This window comes from Microchirus variegatus (assembly GCF_963457635.1).
Source record: "Microchirus variegatus genome assembly, chromosome: 2".
Taxonomy (NCBI): domain Eukaryota; kingdom Metazoa; phylum Chordata; class Actinopteri; order Pleuronectiformes; family Soleidae; genus Microchirus; species Microchirus variegatus.
This window is the reverse complement of record NC_139803.1, coordinates 31728689-31750163: the sequence shown is the minus strand read 5'-3', so window position 1 is coordinate 31750163 and position 21475 is coordinate 31728689. Positions and strand designations below refer to the sequence as shown.

General features: G+C 40.3%; 1 protein-coding gene across 1 annotated transcript in view; it reads right to left on the bottom strand.

The window, feature by feature from the left end:
- The window catches only part of slc4a11 (solute carrier family 4 member 11), a gene marked incomplete at its 5' end in the record, with an annotated part of 84131 nt that overhangs the window by 36850 nt on the left and 25806 nt on the right, over positions 1–21475 (bottom strand). The window contains 4 exons of the mRNA XM_083885843.1: positions 1209–1437; positions 5534–5577; positions 14835–14951; positions 20696–20746. Coding sequence (XP_083741969.1) covers positions 1209–1437; positions 5534–5577; positions 14835–14951; positions 20696–20746 — 441 coding nt within the window. The remainder of the gene's footprint in view (positions 1–1208; positions 1438–5533; positions 5578–14834; positions 14952–20695; positions 20747–21475) is intronic.

Genomic DNA, 21475 nt, shown 5'->3' with positions numbered 1-21475 from the left:
GTGTAAGACGGCAGACTGCTCATTTTCAAACCAGCAAGAGATTTAATTAGTGGTTTAACTAAGATGCTACGCAGGGAAATGACAGTATGTTCGCTGATTAGGGGACGATTTTTGTCAAGCGCTGCGATAAGGAGCGAGCACTTGCTATAAGTTCATTTCCACTTTGGTGTAATTTGTGACGGGAGAAAATGGTTCATTTTTCAGCAAAGTGACTGCTTTTTGGAGAGCCACAAGGGGGAGACTGTCACACCAGAAGCTCACCAATTAAAACTAACTCCATTTTTGTGTTTTCATCTTTAAAATCTTCACTCCAGTCATTTTCTTTTACAATAATTACAAATAAATTGTGCTATTTTGGTCAGGAAAATTGTGAAAAGGACATGTTCCTAGTGTCTCATGTCTGATATTGAAAGACTTGAACTATATTACACTAATAAAACTTACATTAATGATGACCACTGGACTGCAACTGTACAGTGTACTGCACACCATATAATTTAATATTGTATTTTAAATAGTTTTATAGTTTAATTTAGGTAATATACTGTGCAATTTATATTTTTCTTTTTTATTGTATTTTGATTTTATTTGTAATTTCACCACAGCAAATTCCCTGTATCGATTCTAGCATACATGGCAATAAATATGTTTCTGATTCTGATTCTGAAAACATATTGTTTTAATTGAATAATTTGATATTACTTTTACATTTGACATTTCAACAAGAACACTGGCTGTTTCAAATTTGCAAAAAACATGATCCAACATGTTTTTGGTGATCAGCACAGCTTTTATTCTAGGATTATCAGCTGCATTGTTCTCCGTAGATTGTGCTTTTTGAATGTGTGTGCGTTTGTGCCATATGTTGGTGCATTAATGCGTAGGACAATCATCAGTTTCCCAGGGAAACGTTTGATGTCTGTGAGTGTGTGTGTGTGTGTGTGTGTGTGTGTGTGTGTGTGTGTGTGTGTGTGTGTGTGAACAGGTTTGGTTGAGTGTGCAGACGGACAAATGAACATCGCTGGCGGATGTTCTTCGTTCTCAGCTCTGACCCTGAAAGTGATGGCGCTAACGTGTGCGGACATCAATTTTGTTCAGGTCAAATGTCAGATGTTGTCGAGATTGTGACACACATGTTCTGTGTGTGTGTGTGTGTGTGTGTGTGTGTGGGTGTGTGACATGCACTTCCACTGTGTCCCCCGGCTTACCGTTGACTTCCTGAGCTCCCGCATCTGTGAAAAGCAAGCTCATCACCTCCTCGAAGTTGCAGCCGGGCTCACATGTGTGACTGTCCTGACCCACGTGGTGCAACATCCGCTTCAGGACGTCGTCCAGGGATGCGGCCGTCTCGTCCAGCAGGATGCTGGCGCGCGCCAGGAAGCCGTCCAGGTCCCGGTGCGCCCGGATCTCCTCCTCGAAGTTCATTAACTTCACATACTGCGAAGGACATTTACAAGTCGTTGAGACATTGATTCGGTGTTTCCCAAGGCTTTTTTATTCTCAAAAAATCAATGAATTTCAATGATTTCTTTGTTATGGAGACACAGAAGGAAACAGAAGGAAAAACAGAAAATATTCACATTTAAGAAGCTGAAAAATCACAGGACAACTGAGCAATTATGAAAAATAGTTTACCAGATTCATTTAAAAAAGACTAGAACACAATCGTTATCAAAATGAACACAAAGGATGATACAAGGTTTACGTTGCTGCCAAATTGTCGAGTCTCGCATGGGCTAAAGGCTAAGCTAACAGTAGCATTTTCTTCTTCTGTTTTAACGCCGCAGTCATCGCTCTCAAGTGCAGCGTTTCCCAAACATAAATGTAAATCTTTACTAAAAGGTTTCGGAGAATTCTGAAAAAAAACAACATATTGCTTTTGGGGGAGGACCCTAAAAACATTTCCCGCGACACATCTACGGGTCCCGACCCAGACTTTGGTAAGCACAGGTCCAGTGTACATGTGTATTTATTCATTACAATAATTCAATACACATCTCTAGTAGTGACACTTCTTGGAATATATATGTGGCTATTATTTCTTTGGTCCATGAAATGTCGGAAAATGTCGAATTGGGTTTACCAAACCTGGAAATGACTTCTGAAATGATTTATTGGAGCAAAGAAACCAGAAACTATTCACATTTAAGCAGCTGAAAAATCACAGAACAACTGATTAAGCAATTATCAAAACAGTTAATTAATCGGTTAATCGAGCACCGAGCACTTGTTTGGTCCATAAAATGTCGGAAAATGTCGACAAATGCTGATATTTTGTTTTATCAACCTGGAAAATAACTTCTGAAATGATTTATTGGAGCAAAGAAACCAGAAAATATTTAAGAAGCTGAAAAATCACAAACTAAAGTTGTAGATGACGATTATTAATGGATTACTCTCGTTATAACCCGCCGCAGCCTGAGAATACACACACAAAGAAAGCTTTGACCTTGCAGTCCAATAAAGGAGTGACACCAAAGGACCAATGGTGTGAAACAACAGAACTGACTGAAAGAACAAACGGAGACACGGCCGCGAGTCGATGGAGACCTCAACGCGCCGGGCAGTGCTCGATTGAATCGATCGAGTGACTGACAGAATTTCTATAGATGAGTGGATTCCCCGCAGCTCCTTTCACAATAAAACAAACAGCGAGCAGAGGGTCCACGCTGAGAGCCGCTGCAGCTATTTGTGTAAAGGGGGTCTATAAATAGATTAGATTTTTGTTTTGTTTGCAGGAATCTGTCAAAGCTTTTGTTTCTGAGAGGCTTTTTAAACTTCAGGTCCGGGGCGATTAACGATGTTTAAAATAAACAGAACTCGCTCGGCGTTCCCTCTCGGATTGTTGTCTCCGGGCAAACGTGTGGTCTTCGTGTGAAGGATGGAGCGCCGGGGGGGCGATTATGTGACTTCTTCAATTCTTAATAAGGAAACAGAGAAGTGCACAGCTGCAGCAGAGACATAACCACATTATTTCTAAATATAGAGCGCCGCAAATGAACGGGGTCCAAAAACAAAAAGCGCTTGGCAGAGAAGTCGGTCCACGTGAGCACGAGAAAGTGATTTGTGAACGGAGTCTGAAATCTCTGACAGGCTTTTTACTTCACAGTTTGAGGCCTCATCCACACGGAAACACAATCAGATTACTTTATTATTGCATGCTGGGAAATTGGGCGCGTTGCATTTGAATTAAAATAAGACTCGGGAAGAGAATAAAGAAAACAGCAGATACCGTCTTTGCTCGTTAAATACGCTTACCGCAAAACATGCCATCGTTTTCAGGAAATGCCTTTTAAAATAATACATACATAAATATATACGCTGGAGTATATATGCCAGCCCTGTGTGTGGCGCTGTAACGCAGGAATCAAGTGAGGGTGAACGACAACAAAAGCACTTGAACGTAGTTCCGACTTCACAAATGGGAGGTATCATCTTTCCGAGAACACGTGAAAGCAGCACAAGTACACACAGGAAGAAGAAGACAAAGGGCTGTGACATCATCATTTTCCCAAAGTTCGAAGATGTTTGCGAAACCCATCTAAATTTGTACAGACGCTGCGTTAAATGCTGTGGACTGAGAAGGTCTAACCCTAACCCCAGAAACATCAGCGCTCACAGAGAAATATGTTAAAGTGACGCAACGTAGGATTTGCTCTAGGGCTCCCCCACAGTTGGTTAACGGTACTGTCTGTGTCAACAAATGCCAAATAAAGGAGATAAAGCAACGTATAGAAAACAATTCAAGCACATTTAATACACTTCAGATTTTGCTGCAGTGTTTTTGGAGCAAAACTTTTTAGCTTTAAAGTGACACAACGTAGGATTTGCTCTAGGGCTCCCCCACAGTTGGTTAGCGGTACTGTCTGTGTCAACGGTCGTAGAATATAGTATAGTAGTGAATGTCGAGGAAATATACAATAAATCCCGTCCAAAAAAACGACAAAAGAACAACTTTAGTAACAAATAAAAAATAATCTGTAAGTCATTATTTGAAGGTTAAATCCGACATTGACAAGTATATTAAATGTACTTGAATTGTTTTATATTATTTGCTCTGTTACGTTGCTATATCTCCTTTATTTGGCATTTTTATTTTTTCCATAAATATCATCTTGTAAAGCAATTAATGTTAATCAAGTTTATAATTATATCATATTGTTACAGGTATTGTACGAGTACAGTGATTTTCAGAGCATGTGTGATAAAAAATAAAAGCTTCAATTGTTTCTCTTTTTGCAGCAATTACTAAAGATTGGCTGCTGCTGTATTTGTTCGGTCTCTCTTTGTGCCGCATGAATGAGGAACTCCTCCCGGCTGCGACGCCGTGTGTTCATTCATAAAGTTGAATAAGGTGGCAGCGAGGGCGAAATCATAAACACATAATACCTCGGGCTGGCTATCAAATCAGCAGGACCATCAAACAGGCAGATGCTTTACAGAGAAGCTGCACAGCGATTCCTAATCTCCTAAAACGCCACACAACAATAATAATAATGATAATAAAACAAAGACAGTAAATGATATAACGGGGATTTTCTGTTTGGTGTTTTTAGATTTTAATTCACGGCGATTTATAACACTCTTAACCGACTGTAATATGGATACGGCAGCTGTTGTGTGTGCACATCGATCGCGACTGTGCTGCAAAAACAATAAAAAACCTACAGTGTGCGAGGAGCAGAGCGGCGTGGAAACACAAACAGGCAGCAGTTTGTGACACGGAGGAGATTTTACCATAGACTCGTTTACTTTAAGCTGTTGTGTTGAATTAAACAGTCAATAAAGTAATTTAAACACTGCATAATGTACATGTGTACATCTTTAAAACAACACGACACTATATCTTGCCCACATCTAACACATAAATCTCTGGCGACCCATTTGTGGGTCCCAAATATCATATATATAATATAATGAATAAATAAATGAGGAAAATGACCATATGACTGGACACAATGGCGCCACCAACCCAGATTTTGAAGGCTCACGGGTGACTCTTATTATGAAATGAAACAAAATGTGGATTAGGGAATCTCAAAAAGTAATAGATCTCTGCGTGAAATCACTGTTTTACTTACTTACAATCTCTTACGGTCTCTTATGGTCTTAAGTCGTGGATTTGCTGACTTTTATGCAGAAATGCAGTGTGGTTTTATTGATTAGTTGAATTCTGGGTAAATATTGGCATAGCAGCACTTTCTTCAAGCAAGTTCTCTGCTCAGTGTTGGACAGCAGTGAAGTATTTTCCTCAGCAGCCAACAAAAAAAGTTTGAAAAGAATCCACTTGTGTGGCTCGCGCTAAAACACATTTGGTGCAATGCAGTTGTTTTTTAATAGATTTTTTACTTCCACACGTTCAGGTGTAAGAGTTCCAGTCCCGTCACTGACGCAGATATACTTTACAGAGCAATTAAGATGTGGATTTTTGCTGAGGTTGTTGAGCTGCTGCTGCTGCTCTTTATCAACTTCCCAGACTGGATGAGAACAATATAAATGAGTTACATTTAATTCAGCGAATATTAAAACTCACCCTCCTTGATGTGTTGAGTAACACGCAGCCAGAGTCATCGGTTTCTGAGGGAAAAAACACACAAAACGAGGTTCAATCAGACAAAAAAGAAGCAAAGACACAGAGGATTTATTGATGTATACAGTTGCAGAGAATCAATATATAATGTTTATAATAATGTGCTGTGTGTCCTGTCTATTAAGTATTTTACAAACTGGTGCCGTCCAGTTTGTAAAGCTTTATTTTGACGAGCTCCATCGTTTCCTGCCACGTCGCATAAAATTGGTGTTTGCAGGAGCTAAAAAGCTAAAAGCAAATCCCGTTAGCGTTAGTACTGGGGGCGGGAATCGCCAGAGACACTACGATATGAAATGATCACAATATTTAAGACACGATATACGGTATTATCGCGATACTGCGATATACAGAGTGTGTGCAAAATCCTATACCGCGATATACTCAGACAACAGCTCGAGTGAGAGTGAGCACTTGGCGCCATCTAGTGGACTGAAACGTCAATGAATTATTGTTTTTACGCTAATCCACAAAAAGTTTGTTTATTAATTTATCCAGTAAAAAAAAAAGATACTAAAAAGTGATATCGCAATATTTCACTGTATTGAATTTAATTGAATTCAATTGAATAATTATTGCTGTTGACTGAATGCAAATGTTTAATCAAGATGATTTTATTTTTTTTATTTTTTTTTAATCTAGTCATAGCCTGTGTTTAGGATTAATTGATTACTAAATTAATCTACAAATAATTTAATAATCGATTATTTTATTAAATTTTTTTAATAATCAAAATAAGTTTTAAAATTTCTTAGGTTCTTAAATATGAATATTTCTGGTTTCTTTGCACCATATAACACATAAATCACTAGTATGTAATAATTTGACACGTACCATTACAAAAAATAATAGTACATTGCAGCCGTACACCACTATACACATTTAATTCCTTTATCATCGAGCTAACCTCAGGACACAGGACTTAAGTTATAAAACTCACAGTTTCAACCAGTCAAAACTGCTAATGATTCATCATCGAACCAACAGAGCCTTCATTACTGATGGTGAACACTCAAATAACAAGAACTCAGTCTGGGAAAGAAAAGAAAAGAAGCCCCAGACCCTTTTTTCTTTTCTAAAAGTGATGAAAATGTCAAGAGGCGAGTCTCTACATGCTCTTGTCGAACAGGGATTGGAAGTTTTGTGCTGATAATGTCATTCATACACATGTCAGATAAAGTACAAAGGTCTAGATTTTCCCCCAGTGCTGAAGAAAAATGGGGGAACAAACCTTTTTATGTGAGAAAACAATACTGGGGCCACAAACCTGGGCTTCATCACACTCGAGCGTCACAACCAGCAGGCAGTCAGTGGCCTGCTGGCTCTCATAAAACCAACCGCCGCTGCCGCCACCGTTACATAACGCAGTTACCGCACTTTACTGCGGGGAGGACGTTATTAGGTTACCATGGGCTTTTCCTGCTCTGCGCCGCATGATGCACTGTGTCGGCTCTGTCTGAAAATCAATCAGTGTTTAACTCCGCCCTCCGGCGATGAGGAAAAAAAAAAAACCACACCGCGATTTAACGAGCCGCAAAAGCCCGAGGAAAGCACAGGGAGATCACAATATCAATAATCCAGCCACAAGTGGACATGCTTGAGTCTGAGGGAAGAAGGGAAGAGGGAGGGGACGTGTGTGGTGGTGGCGGTCGGGGGGTTTGATCACCTTGCCGTCATAAAAACCTCCACGGGGGAGGGAGGAGGGGGGGAATGAAGAGTCCTCCAACCTCCACCTCCCTGCGATGGAGACACGTGTCGGGTGCTGTGGATCCGCTTCATCAAAAGCCTCACAATCAAAAAGGGCTCACATGGCTGCGCTGATCCGCTCCCACAGGGGGGGGGGGGGCAAAGGAGAGGAAGCCGTGGCTATAATAGCTGCTGCTGCCGCCGTGAGCACATATTCATATATTCATATAAGATTAGCTCACCCCCCCCCCCCCGGTGATCACCTCCTTCTAATGGCCTCGCTATACTGCAAAGTAATCCAGGAGAATTTCAGGGTTTAGGATTAGGAGGAGTTCAAAATGTATCTGATCAATGTGCCACTGTAACCGTCGATTACATACGTGCTATATAATCTCAAGAGTGGAGCGTTGGATTATTTTGCTCATTACTGGAACGCAGGGCGGAGACGGTGGACGGCTGAGTTACGACGTAATTGGAGAAATCTTGTATCCGAGCAGACCCGAGTGTCCTTGGGCTGGGTTTGCCTCTCAAAGATGTTGTTGCAATGGGAAAATTGGTTTGAGACAGAATTTTTTTTTTAATATAATATGAACCTGACTCAGATTTTTCTCTCTCTCTCTCTCTAAACTCTGTCTTTCAGTCGTAGAAAATGATTATAAAATGAAGGTAACATCCAGTCTGGTGAGTTTGTACTGGTAGATATAAAATATGACTCAGTAAGTACATTTGTATAACTGCTTTAAAATAGCGAGGTCACCTTAGAATTATGTATAAAATAGAGAAATCCTGTACTTTGATTGTCTTCCAATATATTGATTATCGCAGAATTGTTGTATCGTGAACTATGTATCATTTCCTCTCCATTTTCATCCGTCTATATTTCAATTTTCACCTCAGACCCTCGTTATTCTTCTCCTCTAGTGGAGACATATTTGAGAGGGGTTCTGGGGCTTTTTAAGTTCAGTATTGCAGACATTAGCTGCTCTCTGCTTGCTCCGCTGGGCATCCTGTGGGTCATTTATTCACCGACAAAACATCCGAAAACCTTGTGAGCAGAAATGGCCACTTTAGCAAACACTGAATTAGCGACAGCTGTCGCAACACAGGGCTTTTCTATCGCTGATTTTTTAACTCGAAAGCAGCTATAAATTCAGAGCACCAACCATTTTCAGTCCTGGTGGAAAACCCTGGTCCTCAGCAGACAAATTGTCCTTGTAAATATGTGAATATTTTAGCACCAGCATATTTTTCTTAGGCTGCGCTCATTTTATAGTCAGGCTGTTTTTCAAACCGAGAAAGAAGTTTGTATGATTAATACTTAAAACGTCAAAGAATAAGTCTGCTTACCATAAAACTGCTCTTCTCCTCTAGTCGAGACATATTTGAGAGGGGTTCTGAGGCTTTTTGAGTTCAGTGTTAATGAACATTTCAGACGTCAGCTGCTCCCTGCTCGTTCTGCTGGGCGTCCTGTGGGCCATTTATTCACCGACAAACATCCGAAACCCTCACAAGCGGTGTCGCCCACTGAATTTGCGACAGCTGTTGTAACACTAGGCTTTTTTTTTTTATCGGTATTTCATTGAGAGCAGCTTTAAATTCAGAGCAGCATTTTCAGTCCTGGTGGAAAACCCTAGTCCTCAGCAGACAAATGTCCTTGTAAATATGTGAATATTCTAGCAGCAGCATATTTCTCAGGCTGCCCGAGAAAGTATTTTGTATGATTAATACTTCAAACGTTAAAGGTATAAGTCTGCTTACCATAAAACATCCTTGTCAATGAGTTTGGGAAAAAAAGAATTACGCTTCAACACAATTACTTATTTGACTTTTTATGTCAAATAGTGAAATCCTTTTAATGGTAAGGTCTTATTGTATTTATACAACGGATCCCACTCTGGCTGTTTCAAGGTCAAGTAACGTCCTTCAGAGTCTGTGAGAGACGGCTGTTCATCTTTCCTCGTGACTTTTGCAGATTTAGTATTCAGTCAAATTTATCGAACTGAAGAGGATGTGAGCCCAGTGCTGGCTGTAAAATCATCATGAAATCAATTTTATTTATGGAGACAGATTTACGACAAAGTTCTTTGAGGAAAGAGAGCGAGTAACCCTAACCTGGAGAAAAGATGGTGTCAGAACATTAAAAATGAAAAACCATTACGATTAAAACATTAAGAGCTCACAACAGTTTCAGTTAGGTCTTCGGCTTCTAAGCGTCAACACTCAACAAGGTCTGTAACTTATGATTATTTTCATCATCGGTTCATACTTCGATTATTTTCTTGCCAAATCAAGCACTTGTTTGGTCCAGAAAATGTTGAAAAATGTTGCTCACTGTTTCCCAAACCTCGGAATAATGATGATTGTTTTGTCCTCAAACCACATTTATTCTTTATATGATTTGTTTGTTATTAAACACTAAGACGGAGTCAATCGATTATGGTTGATGAGTAGTTTAGTTTAGTAGCAGATTAAATTAGACATGGATTAATCTTTGCAGGCCCAATGGATAGTTATCGACTGTATATAATGTTAAATGTCTGTTTTTAAAGGTCATTTTTATATAATAAAATCAGCCAACAAAACAAAATAATAGTTTTTAATAAATGTTGGCTGTTTTTTGTTCTCAGAAACGTAATTAATGTTACCCAAAGTATTGTTATTGTTTAGTTTATTGATTTACCTACAACTGAAAGAGACCACTGGTGTTGTTCAATAGCTGGTTATAGAAGTTAAGGGATTTATTTTGTATTATTTATTGTGAATGGTTATATTTTAGCTTTGGATGGAGGAAAATATATAGGCCAAAAAAAATCTGCATCAATTATCGACCATCCTGTGCCCTGATTTCTAAAAATCGCCAGCCATAGAAAAACTCCTATTCATCGTCCTCCATCGGTTTTCCTGCCAACATGGCTGACGCTTGATTTGTACACAAACCAAAATTGTTGAAATAGATTCAGTAATCGATTAACAATCCATTAATCATTGCAGCCCATCAAAGTGTACCTAATAAAGTGACCTCATTTCCCCTTTATTCTGCTTCAAGGTAGTGTTTGTGTTACTGCTGCGTCGCGTTTTCTTTACAGTAAAAATGTAAGTCAAGGTGAAATTGAAAGTTTTCCCATTTATAAAGTAAATAATATTTATGAAGTTGGCTGAATGGAAGACACATTGAAGTAAAAAGGAGGAAGAAGAACGACTCAGCATTTCAAACACACCAATCCTCCCTTTTCCCTCTGGGTGGCGACAGCCTTGTGGTTAAAAAAGAAAAAGAAAAAAAAAAAGAAGAAGACTCGCTCTCCTCTAAGATGATATTTGGGACATTCAATCAAAAATGCTCTTTAAATAACTCCAACGTTGGAAGCCATTACAACACACATCTTTAGAGCGGAGCCGTTAAATATCCAACAGGCACACTTTCATAAAGGTCAGCGCTGAATCAGAAACCCGGCCGGCCAAACGAGCAGAATTTCTAAAAGCGCAGCAGCAGGTCCGTATTTTCTCATGGAAGAAGTCACTGTTAACTAGAGGGAAATAAACAAATTAATTATAAGTGACAGATGTTTTTGAAATTAGATTTAGGTGGAAGCCGCTGTCTCGGAGTCTGATGTAATCACCGAGCTATTTGCTTTTCCAAACCGCCGCTGATTTAGCCAGATAGGATGTGATTAAAAGTCCTGTTCAGAGTCTTGCACTGGTTTGATACTGTGGACATACTGCGACGGCAGGCTGTTGATGTGGAACAACAACACGGCGAGATCATCATTTGTGACATAAATTAATAGGCAGAAACAGGGCATACAGATATATATATATATATATATATATATATATATATATATATATATATGTGTGTGTGCCAGCGAGACTCAGAGGGAGGAATAAACTGGAATAAAAACAAAAAGCTTCTAATCAATATTCTGCTTCACCCGGCAATGAATAATGCACAGAAAGTCTGGGAACAGTCACTGCTGGGCATGAAAAACATTCTGCACCTGCGGGCGAGAACTTTGCCTGATGAGAGGAGAGAATTCAACATATCACAGCTGTGCAAGGACGCTTTAGTCCAAAAGTCAGTACTTTTCCATGATACGCGTCTCGCACGACTTGGTATCAGTCAGGTCGTCTTCCACGACTTCATCGTACCTCCTCAACGTCGTCATCGCACTCCTCTGTTAAATGAGATTTTTGAGATTTCCTTTGCTAAATGTTGGAGATTAACGTTAATGTTTAAGTCTTCTTAACTTTAATCTACAGTGATGCCAAAAAGCTGGCAGTCTTTTGGTATCACATTTTAGTATCGGCTCAACTCGCTTGGAACCTTGTCAGAGCTGGTACTAATAAAGTACGTGATACCAGGAACTATCACTGATGAAAAAGCAAAACAAAAAAGGAGTAGAGCCTTGCCGTGCTAGATCTGTTTAATGGAAAAGTTCCATAAGGTACTGACCAAATTCTGTCAGTACAATCCAGCACATTTCCACTTTATATCATTTGAAAAGAGAGCAAGAAGAACCTACTACTCCTGTATCTGCATTGCAAGCAGCGCTACATTTGTGTTCATCAGGAAATGGTGGAAGTAATTGGAGACAACGGTGACCAGAAAACAGCCTGAGGGGACGTAGACATGAAAAACAGTCAAGGAGAGCACGACGGGACGAGGTTTTTCATCCTATCGGCGTTTTTAACCACATGGAACGGGTGTTTTGGGAGCAATAAAATGCTATTTTTAGGTTTCCAGAGTGGGGAAAATCTCAAAAACGCCACGCTCGCGTTTCTATGTGGATAAACCAATATGCAACTTCCCGCCTCTCTCTTGCTCTTGCATTAACCGTCACTACACTTCTTCTTGTGTTTGAACATCGTTTGATTTATTTGCTTTGTGAATACTTGCATTTTCTTTCCTCAGTCGTCCTGGCTGTCTTCATTTTGTCCCAGTTTCTGTCATTGTTTATTCCAAGAAAGCGTTATTTAAATTGCACACAGCGATATGCATGTGATTATGCACATCAGCATGTGAGTCTTTATCGTTGTAACTAGAGTTGCAACCAAAGGATAAATGTTTAAAGTCAAAGTGTCATTAATGAGTCTGTATCAGACCGATATCAGTCCAGGCTGTGATATTGGTATCAGTATCGGACACCGACAGTTTAAACCTCTTTTCGTTTAACTACATTTTAACCCTCCGTGAGTTGATGTCATTTAAAAGTAAACAAACAGTAACGTGATGTGAATTTTAAAGTGTGTCTGACGGCTGCTGGGTGCCGATAATGAATGCCAGGCACCGCCGTAGATTCCCATAGGCTGGGTTATGTTATGTGAGTGGAATACAGTGAGTAAAGTTAATGCAGTGGTCTGAATTAATGACTGGTGTTTGTCTACTGCTTTAAATAAATCTGTTTTTGTTGTTGTGTTTGTGTTTGTGTTTTTTTGGGCCATGAAAGGAGTCGTGGTCATATCAAGGACTTGAGTACGTGGGTGTGGATGAGTGATACAACAACAGCCCCCAGGATAATGCAAAATTAATAACTCCTCTTGTGATTCCCGCTGAAGGTTTGACAGTTAAAAAGTGTAATAAAGGAAAATCCTCGTCGGTAATAAAGTGAAACTATCTTTAGTGGCTTCCGACAAGGTGAAATTATGTTTAAAGGTAGGGTGGGGGATCATTTTCTGGAGCATTTCTTTTTTAATATATTGTTTAAAATCCTCTTCACACCTCCATTGTAACCAAATGAAATGAAACGAAAGACGCATTTTTGGGGAAATCTACTGCCAAGAAAAATGCTGATGGAGCGATCCAAGACATCGGTGCAGCGCTTGAACGGCGGCGACAACTGAAAGACCAGAAAGGGCTGGAAAGTGATGCCATGGTTGTCTCTGTGATTTTTTTTGAGACTACTCGTTTTTCTTCGGCATCACGTTTTCATTTGAACAAGTGTCCAAAAAAAAGTTAGTGATGTTGCGCACTGGTGAATCTTCGCGAAACAAGAGGTTGCGCGTTCCTGTGCTCTGGAGGCGTGGCTTCGGGTAAAGTCTGAAGAAAGGGAGAAGAACTTTTGAATTCAAAACGTAGTCTGCTTCAACCCGACCTTTAAGTATTGCAAAGGTTTGGTTCGGTCATTTTCACACCGAATACACACAGTTCGCTTCTTCGGGTTCGATTAAGAAGGGCTGGCGTGAATGCACCCTTAATGTGATGGTATTGACGTATGGGTGGACGTTTAGGCCAAGCAAAATGAAAAAGTGGCAAAGTCCTGTATAAAAAAAAAGAGTAGGGGAGGTTTGCTCTCATCGGTTGCACAGAGATCAACTTTTATGGTAATGAGCTGTGAATATAATCTGCTCTGCCGTGGCTGTTTCCACTCCAGTATTTATTTTAAAGCTGATATCCATAGCAGCTGTCCAAACTGAGGCAGATCTGTTGCTGCTGCTGCTGTTTTCTTCCTCTAACTTGTTCCCCGCCTGCATCACCATCACCACCACTCTTGTCAGACGCCTTAAGTGTTACTATGTATGGACAATCAGCCCGAGTGACATGGTCACCTGTCACATTCAAAAGCAACAGGCATCTCTCTCTCTCTCTCTCTTTCTTTCTTTTGCTTCTCCTCTCTAAATGTGGCACACCTGTGACTGTCGCCATGGCGACGGTAACCTGTTGACCCGCGGGTTTTATTCCCGGCGACGGGGTCAAAATCACCCTGCACCTGCAGCCGAGGAGGAGCCGCCTGTCAAGTCGCCACCTGACGATCATGGAAGATGAGGTTGTTTGAGGATTTTTATTTTTTTTTTCTCCTTTCTTGAATGATTTTCTTTGAAGACGCCTCGTTATGTTGTACAGTATATAATATATATCTATACATATATATATCTGTATGCTGACACTTTGCTGAAAGAGCAGAGAACAAAATAACTGAACTTGTGTGACATAGTAGAAAGAGGCCCACATTTCAGGTGCTAATGGAATGAATGATAATCTAGATATGTCATTCCATTTGCACCTATCTTTCGAGACTTTATTTTGACACTTATTCTATATTTCACTTTTGATGTTCTTTTTGCGATCTTATCTTATATTGATATTGATATTTCTTATATTTGTTATTATTGTAATTTTTGCAATTTTGGAGCAACCTGGAACAATTATTTCCTTCGGGATTAATAAAGTTCTAGCTTATTTTATCTTAATTCTACTTCATTAACCCTGACAACACAGAGCATTTTGGCTGCTTTTTTCCATTACAATGTTAAAACGCATATAGAGGTTATATCCTTTTTTTTTCAGCACAACCTATAGGCAATTTGATTAAATGTTTTAGTTTTTTTCCCCATTTTCACCAACTATATAAACACACCTGAGCCAAAAGTATTCAAAAGAATGTATTTGTGAGATTTGGAAATGTGTCACGGTCTATTTTGACTCAACAACACATAAGACACAAAAAATATTACATTTTTAGGGAAGCCTGAAGATGTGACCTATGAATACACACCCCCAGGATGTCCATAACAAGTTATGGATTATTCCCATGGCAATTTACCAAGGGTGCACCTGAGTACTGACCTGGCCCAGGGCTGATCTGGTTGTCGTAGAGGTGGATGTCATCTCCACAGGCGATCGGCGAGTCCTGTCCCTCCTCTCGGCCCTCGCTGCCCTCCTCCTGCTCCACCTCCCGCTGCTCTGGGGACACAACAGCACAGGGTCACCTCCTGGACCTCGCTGAGCAGCAGCAACCTCACTGTTTTATAATGTGTATAAAGTGCCATTGACTATGAGTAAAGAGCGTTGAGAATTAACAGATGAAGACATGATGATTAATGAACTCACAGACATCATCTTTCTGTGTGTATTTACGTCTTCCAGTTACGATTATGGCCCCAAAACTATTCAAAAATAACGCTTTTAATGTTGTGTGATGTAATGTCTCGTCATGACAAAAATAGAACACAAGTATTAAGAGTTAAAAAACATGTAGCATGAGTAAAGCTGTATATACGATAATTTATTTCTTATTTATTTTAAGGTAATTTCAAATGCTTCATTGAAAATCTTGTGTACAACTCTGGTGGTACTTGTGTAATGGTAAATTCAATTTCTTTGTCTCAGAGCTACAACTGCCCATCACCCTTTTCTTAACACAGAATACCAGGTCCCTTTGTGTATTCGCATATTGTGTAATAAGAATGTCTCGACTGAACTTGCACCTTCCTACAACATCCGCAGGGAGTCGGCTCCCCGATACCTGCAGTAGACAAAGAAGTGTGAAAACACGGCCTGTAAAGGCAGACTCCTTTGTTTATTGGAGGAATGCGAATGGGGAGTTGCTCAGGTGTATGTGTATGTAATGTGGAGGGCTCACTATGCTCTGGGTCTTTCTCCAGCTAGGATCACTCGTGTGCAGATTGACCTTTTCTTTGCAAAGAAAATGAAACCTTGTTGGCCGGGCAGAAGTCTCCAATTCATTCTTCACCAGCAGCAGAGAATTTCCACAACACTTGTTAAACTGAATCTTGACTTGAACAAAGAAATCGCAATATCTGTCGGGAAAAACTGTGACGTGACGGTAAAGGAGGCAAGTTATTTTTAATTAAATCATTTTTTATTTAGATCTTTTAAAAAGTGACAAAAATAAGACTTAAAAAACACAGGCTCTCCGACAGATAAGTCATCCGTGTTTTCGTTGCTTTGTCGTTGCTCGTCGTCTGACAGATTTCTCTAAAAACATATTTTACTTTGAAGGTTAAATGTGGGCTCAAATCAAACATCAATTATAACATAATTGGTGTAATTGTTGTGAAGGATGTATTTGCAGCTTTTATCATGTATTTTACATAAAAAAGTATATATATGTTAAACTCCACTGTAAATACAAATAAATGAATGTATTACTTTCATGCAGAAGCTTTAAAAAAAATGAAGGCACAAACTGTCAAAGAAAACTGGTCAGTGGATGTTTTTCAATCTCAAATAGACAGGTTTTTTTTGTGCGTAATGGTCAGAATTCTTCACTCAGCCTGAAGCCTGTTTGTATGACTCATCCCGCTCTGTCTCCCTGACACAGCAGCATCTCGACTCCACTCCTGCAGTCTCTATAGCGGGTCTGATGCGACGAAGAGAAACAATATCTCACACAAACCCGCGCCGCCGACTCCTCCTTATCTGCTGACCTTATTCGCGCGGAGGGCCTCCTCAATTTCAGTTCATTCGGTTTGTCTTGCATCAGGATCATCCCTTGGCACTTGACATTATGTGAACCTCTCTGTGTCGTCACCCTCGGCTCCTCAGACTCGCACCGGCTGAGCTCTGACTTTCAAATCACCTTAGAGAAGAGCAGCGGCTGCCGAGCGAAAGCCGATCGACAAAAAAAAAAGTTGTTTTAAGCTGCTTTTATCAAACATCTTTAAGTAAAATTCAAGTTTGAGTTCTGACAGTTTAAAGTCAGAATTCTGAGAATAAAGTAAGAATTCTGACGCTAAACTCAGAATTCTGAGTGTGGCCCTAATCCTCTTCCCTACATTTGACTACAGTGAGTCAGCTCCGTGGCATTTAAATTGAGACGAGCTACGCGAGAGAAGCCCAGCTTCTGCCCGGCTGCGACTGTGACCGGGGAAAAACAAACGTTCAGTATGTGGGGAGAGGAGAGGAGAACGAAGGGGCCGACGGATGAGGTTGTTCAATAAGAAAACACTGAATGATTGATGCGTTTCCGTGATGTCAGCGCGCAGCGTTGTACAGCGAGCAGCAGCCTCGGAGAGAGAGAGAGAGAGACGTACTGAATCACGTCGTTACAGATGTTTCTCACTTCTGCGTTTGTGCTCAATTTACTCCATGATGCATCGGCCTTCATTTACATTTTGACTGAATGTCATTCTGCAACAAATCATGCTCTTTTTTTTTACACAGTTGTGTACGTAGTAGGGGGGGAAAAAAACAACGCGAGGAGGTGCATTTAATTACTTGGAGGTTAATCAGATTACACTCGTTCTCCCTGATAACATGGCTGCCAGCAGGGACAGAAAGGAAAACAGATTGCCACTTAAAAAGAGGCACACCCATTAAAATAAAATTTGGGATACTTTTAAAAGAATATTAGACAGACTTTTCACCCTCCCGCACCAAAGCCCATAGAGAAAATCTGTGCTTTTAGCTCACAAGGACACAGGAGCTGCCGGGCGACTGCTGCCACTGTAGGTCGGTTTGTGTCACTGAGGTATATCCGATCGAAGGATTTCAAATCCCGAACTCACAAGATAAGACATTTGAAATCACTGAGGAAGGCAGCAGTGGATTAACAACTGTTGTGTGGCGTTGATGTAAAATTGCTGGTTTTCGCTATGGACTTTGGCGCAGGAGAGTGAGCAGTTTACCCGTTTTACTTTAGAGCTGGCTTAAAAGAAACAAACAAACCGATTCTCAATAAAACATATATATTCAAGGGTAACACTTTATTATATAAGTCAACATATGGTCACAAGAATGACAATAAAATTGATTTTAATAACAAATTCATCAGATTAAGTGTTTTTTTAAAGTCAGTAAAACAAGTTATGTGATTTTTCTGATTTTCTGGACAAAGAAATCATTAAAACTCAAAAATGTTGGTTAGACATTTGAAAAACATCATCATTTGGAAGTCTGGGAAACACAGATTGACATTTTTCTTCGCCCCAAATTTGACAATTTTGACATTTTATGGAATAGCTGTTGATTACTTGAAGAGAGTCAACAATGGACTATCAAAATAGTGTCAACTATTAAAGCAGCCTTCTGCCAAGTGTACACAAAAATCTGTTCTTCCTTTTGTCCCTGGTGGCAGCCATATCAACAGTAAGAGCTCTGAGTGTCCGGCTGTCGGGCGAGTCCACGGAAATGTGTCATTACTTTCATTCAACCAGACATAAGAAAACAACAACCTTGAACTGTGTGTCCGACATGTTAACTTGTGACACGCAGGACGCGGCTACAGCGGGACACACAACGTGACTTTATTATTTTCCACGTCGACCTTTGTTCCCGTGGAGACTCGGGCGAGGATTCGACGGCGACGAGGCCCAACTTCTACTAACAAACCTCTCAGATGACAGTGGCGGATTACGCTGACTTCTCAACAGCAATGTAATTGCATTTATGCCCTGATAAAGGATTGCCTAATAACCGTGGTTATGTACAGGCTCAGCAGGGGGGCCTTCTGTGAATCCTCGGAGTGAATTGGTGTGTTACAGGAGGGGGAAATAATTGGCACAGGAAGATCCAATGCAAGCATATTCTGTCCCGGCTGCTTGTGCTGCACATACTAATTGGACGCCTCTTCTTGGCTTGAAGGTAATGAAGCTGCCGTTATCATAACAGTCTGAGCAAAGTTCATTATTTATATCTAAATGCACTCGGGTGTGAGAGCTGGGGAGAGTTTTTTTATATTCTGCTGCTGCTGCTGCTGCAGCTCTAATCTTTGAGTCAAAACACTGTAACGTAAAAAAATACACACATTTACTGGTGGCATTCAAATAAAAATAAAATGATCTCGCTATGTTTTGCAAAAAAATAAAGCTGGGATAGGTAAAGTATACTGTATTTGTCACTAAAGATGAAAACAAGACTTCTCCTTAGATTCTGTTTCCAGCTTTTGGGTAAATCTGGCCCCTGTGACAGAAGACTTTTAATTTAAAATGCATTTTAGAGCCACTAAAACAGAGAAGTTTGACAACGCTGTTGTCTCAAGTCACACTCACTCATCTCACGTCAACTTAGGAAGTGAGAGACCGTGGACATTGTCCACAACACCGCTCGTATTTATGACTCCAAGTCTGTTCTGCGTAGGCCTAGTCCACGTACATCAAGCAGCAATTTCAATGACTTTTCAATGAAAAATAGGGTTTTCAAAAACCTTCAAAGGCCTCGAATAATTGCTTTCAAATTCACAAACTCTGTAAATTTGTTTGAGCATTAGAGCATTTATGGGGTCAGACACTCTTCTTCTTCTTCTTTAGGGGCCTCAACATCCTCCATCTTGCCCTAAACTCCATTCCCGTTCATCTTGAAGACGTTGGATGGCTTTGAGGTCAGGACTCTGTCCAGGTCCAGTTAACTTCTTTCCCACTCATTACTTTATGGACTTTGCTCCTTGTACTCAATCACAGTGATGTTGGAACAGAGAGGGGAGTTTCCCCACATTGTTCCCCACAAAGTTGGAAGCATAGAATTGTCCAAAATATCTTGGTAACCTGAATTAAGTTTCCCCTTCACTGGAAGTAACGGGCTGAGGCCAACATGAGGAAAAAAAAAAAAACAACCCTCATACTATAATCCAATCTCCACCAATCATCACGGTTGGTGGAGGAGGAGGTTCTCCTGGCATTTGTCGACCCAGACTGGGAAGCTTGATTCATCACTGCACAGAGAACGTTTCCACAGCTCCAGAGTCCAGAGGCAGAGTGGATTAAACCGTTCCACACTGACTTGTTGAAAAGGTAGCGTCCTATTACAGGATCAGGCTTCAAGTGAAATCTTTAGGACAAGCCAAAGTATTGAGAAGGGGATGGCGCTTGTAATCTGAGGGATGCAAGTTCAAATCTCGGGACAGGTCAAGGGGCTGAGGTGCCCTGGAGCAACATACTTAAATGCAGAAGTACAATTCTCGATCATATATTAGTGTGTGTGTGCAAAATATCAGCAATTCTGATTGCAATTTAAATCTAAAGCGAGTGAGATATTTGTCATATTGTGATAATACCAGGTGATCATACCTTCAGAACCTCATACCGTCCCATTCCTAGTGGCAGTGGCACTTCACAAAACGACAGATTCAACGACTTGAGAGATGTGGCCCAATGTTTTTGTCCATATAGTGCGTAGAGATGTCTATTTTAAGTAGTATTCTAATTATTTATCAAATATTCTGAACTTCAATGCATGAGAGTAGTGATGGGACAATGCGATATTATCACTCATTGTGATAAAAAGAACTTGAAAATCATGTCTCGCTCACCAACATACAGTCCTTGTGATTTTTTTTTTAAATGTACCACAATGGGAGCTGTCATCTTTCATCCCGACTTACTCTGATCGAATTTAATGTATTATTCATCACAAAGAAAAATGCATCCTATCTGCGATATTGCTGCCCAGTGCAGGTGCAGATACAAGGCTACGCATGTTTAGGTTTAAATTAAAAAATAATAATATTGTGAATCAGTTTTCTTGATCATTTCTGTATTGTCTAGAGGAGCAACTTCAAGATGCATTCAAGAAAACTTGCAAATGCCATTGCTTCTGCAAACAGTCCACTGACTGAACACTTGCTGCTGCTGCCGTCACAGCTGCACCACTAATGCAGGGAGAAGAAATACAAACAACGTTTACAGAAATCCTGTCTCATTTAAAATGTATTTACTCTTCGGCGTTTCCCGCTGGTGACTCAGACTCACCCATTTCTTGAAAGAAGTATCCATTCTTGGACATCCCAGAGGGAGGTGCCTCTGCGGGAGAGAGACAGACGATAATCAGTGAAGGGACTGAGGACAACAATCACAGCAGGGGGCTCAAAATGCATATTTAAATAATTACATAAATATCACATAGAGAGAGAAATGCCTTAAAATGGAAATATGAAAGCCATGCCGGTAATTTATAGTCCCGTGTTTTAAGTGGAAAAGACGTGCGTTAAATGATCACAACCTTGCATAATGAGTTACTTGGGGAATGTAATTGCCCCCCCCCAGTGGCCACACGGACACACAACACTGAATAAACACAGTGCAAACAGCTTCCTGTCATGTGATTCTTCTATACCTGATCCTCCTGTAAATACATTTCATGGAAAGAGCAAAGGCGACCACGAATTGATCCTATTTCTGTGAAACCTGGAGCCTGAGATAGATCACTCCTCTGAGCCGCAGAAACTATTACAAACACATCAGTGAGTCACTCCACTGCGCGGGGAGACATGCTCCTTTATCGCAATGAAGAAACACTGTGTCATTTATTATTGCGAGTCGGTCTCACACGGCACAGTCCTGCCGTCGAGTAAGACGACACGTGAAGAGGAAATAGTCCCAAGAAATTAGCTCCTGACAATTTCTAGTAGCGACAGATTTCCACTATTACAGGAAATAATGAAACCTTTTCTAAATACAGATACTGACACTGCTTATCAGATACTAAGCTAGTAAAATTACATTCAAAAATATGTAAAAAGTTTATTGGAT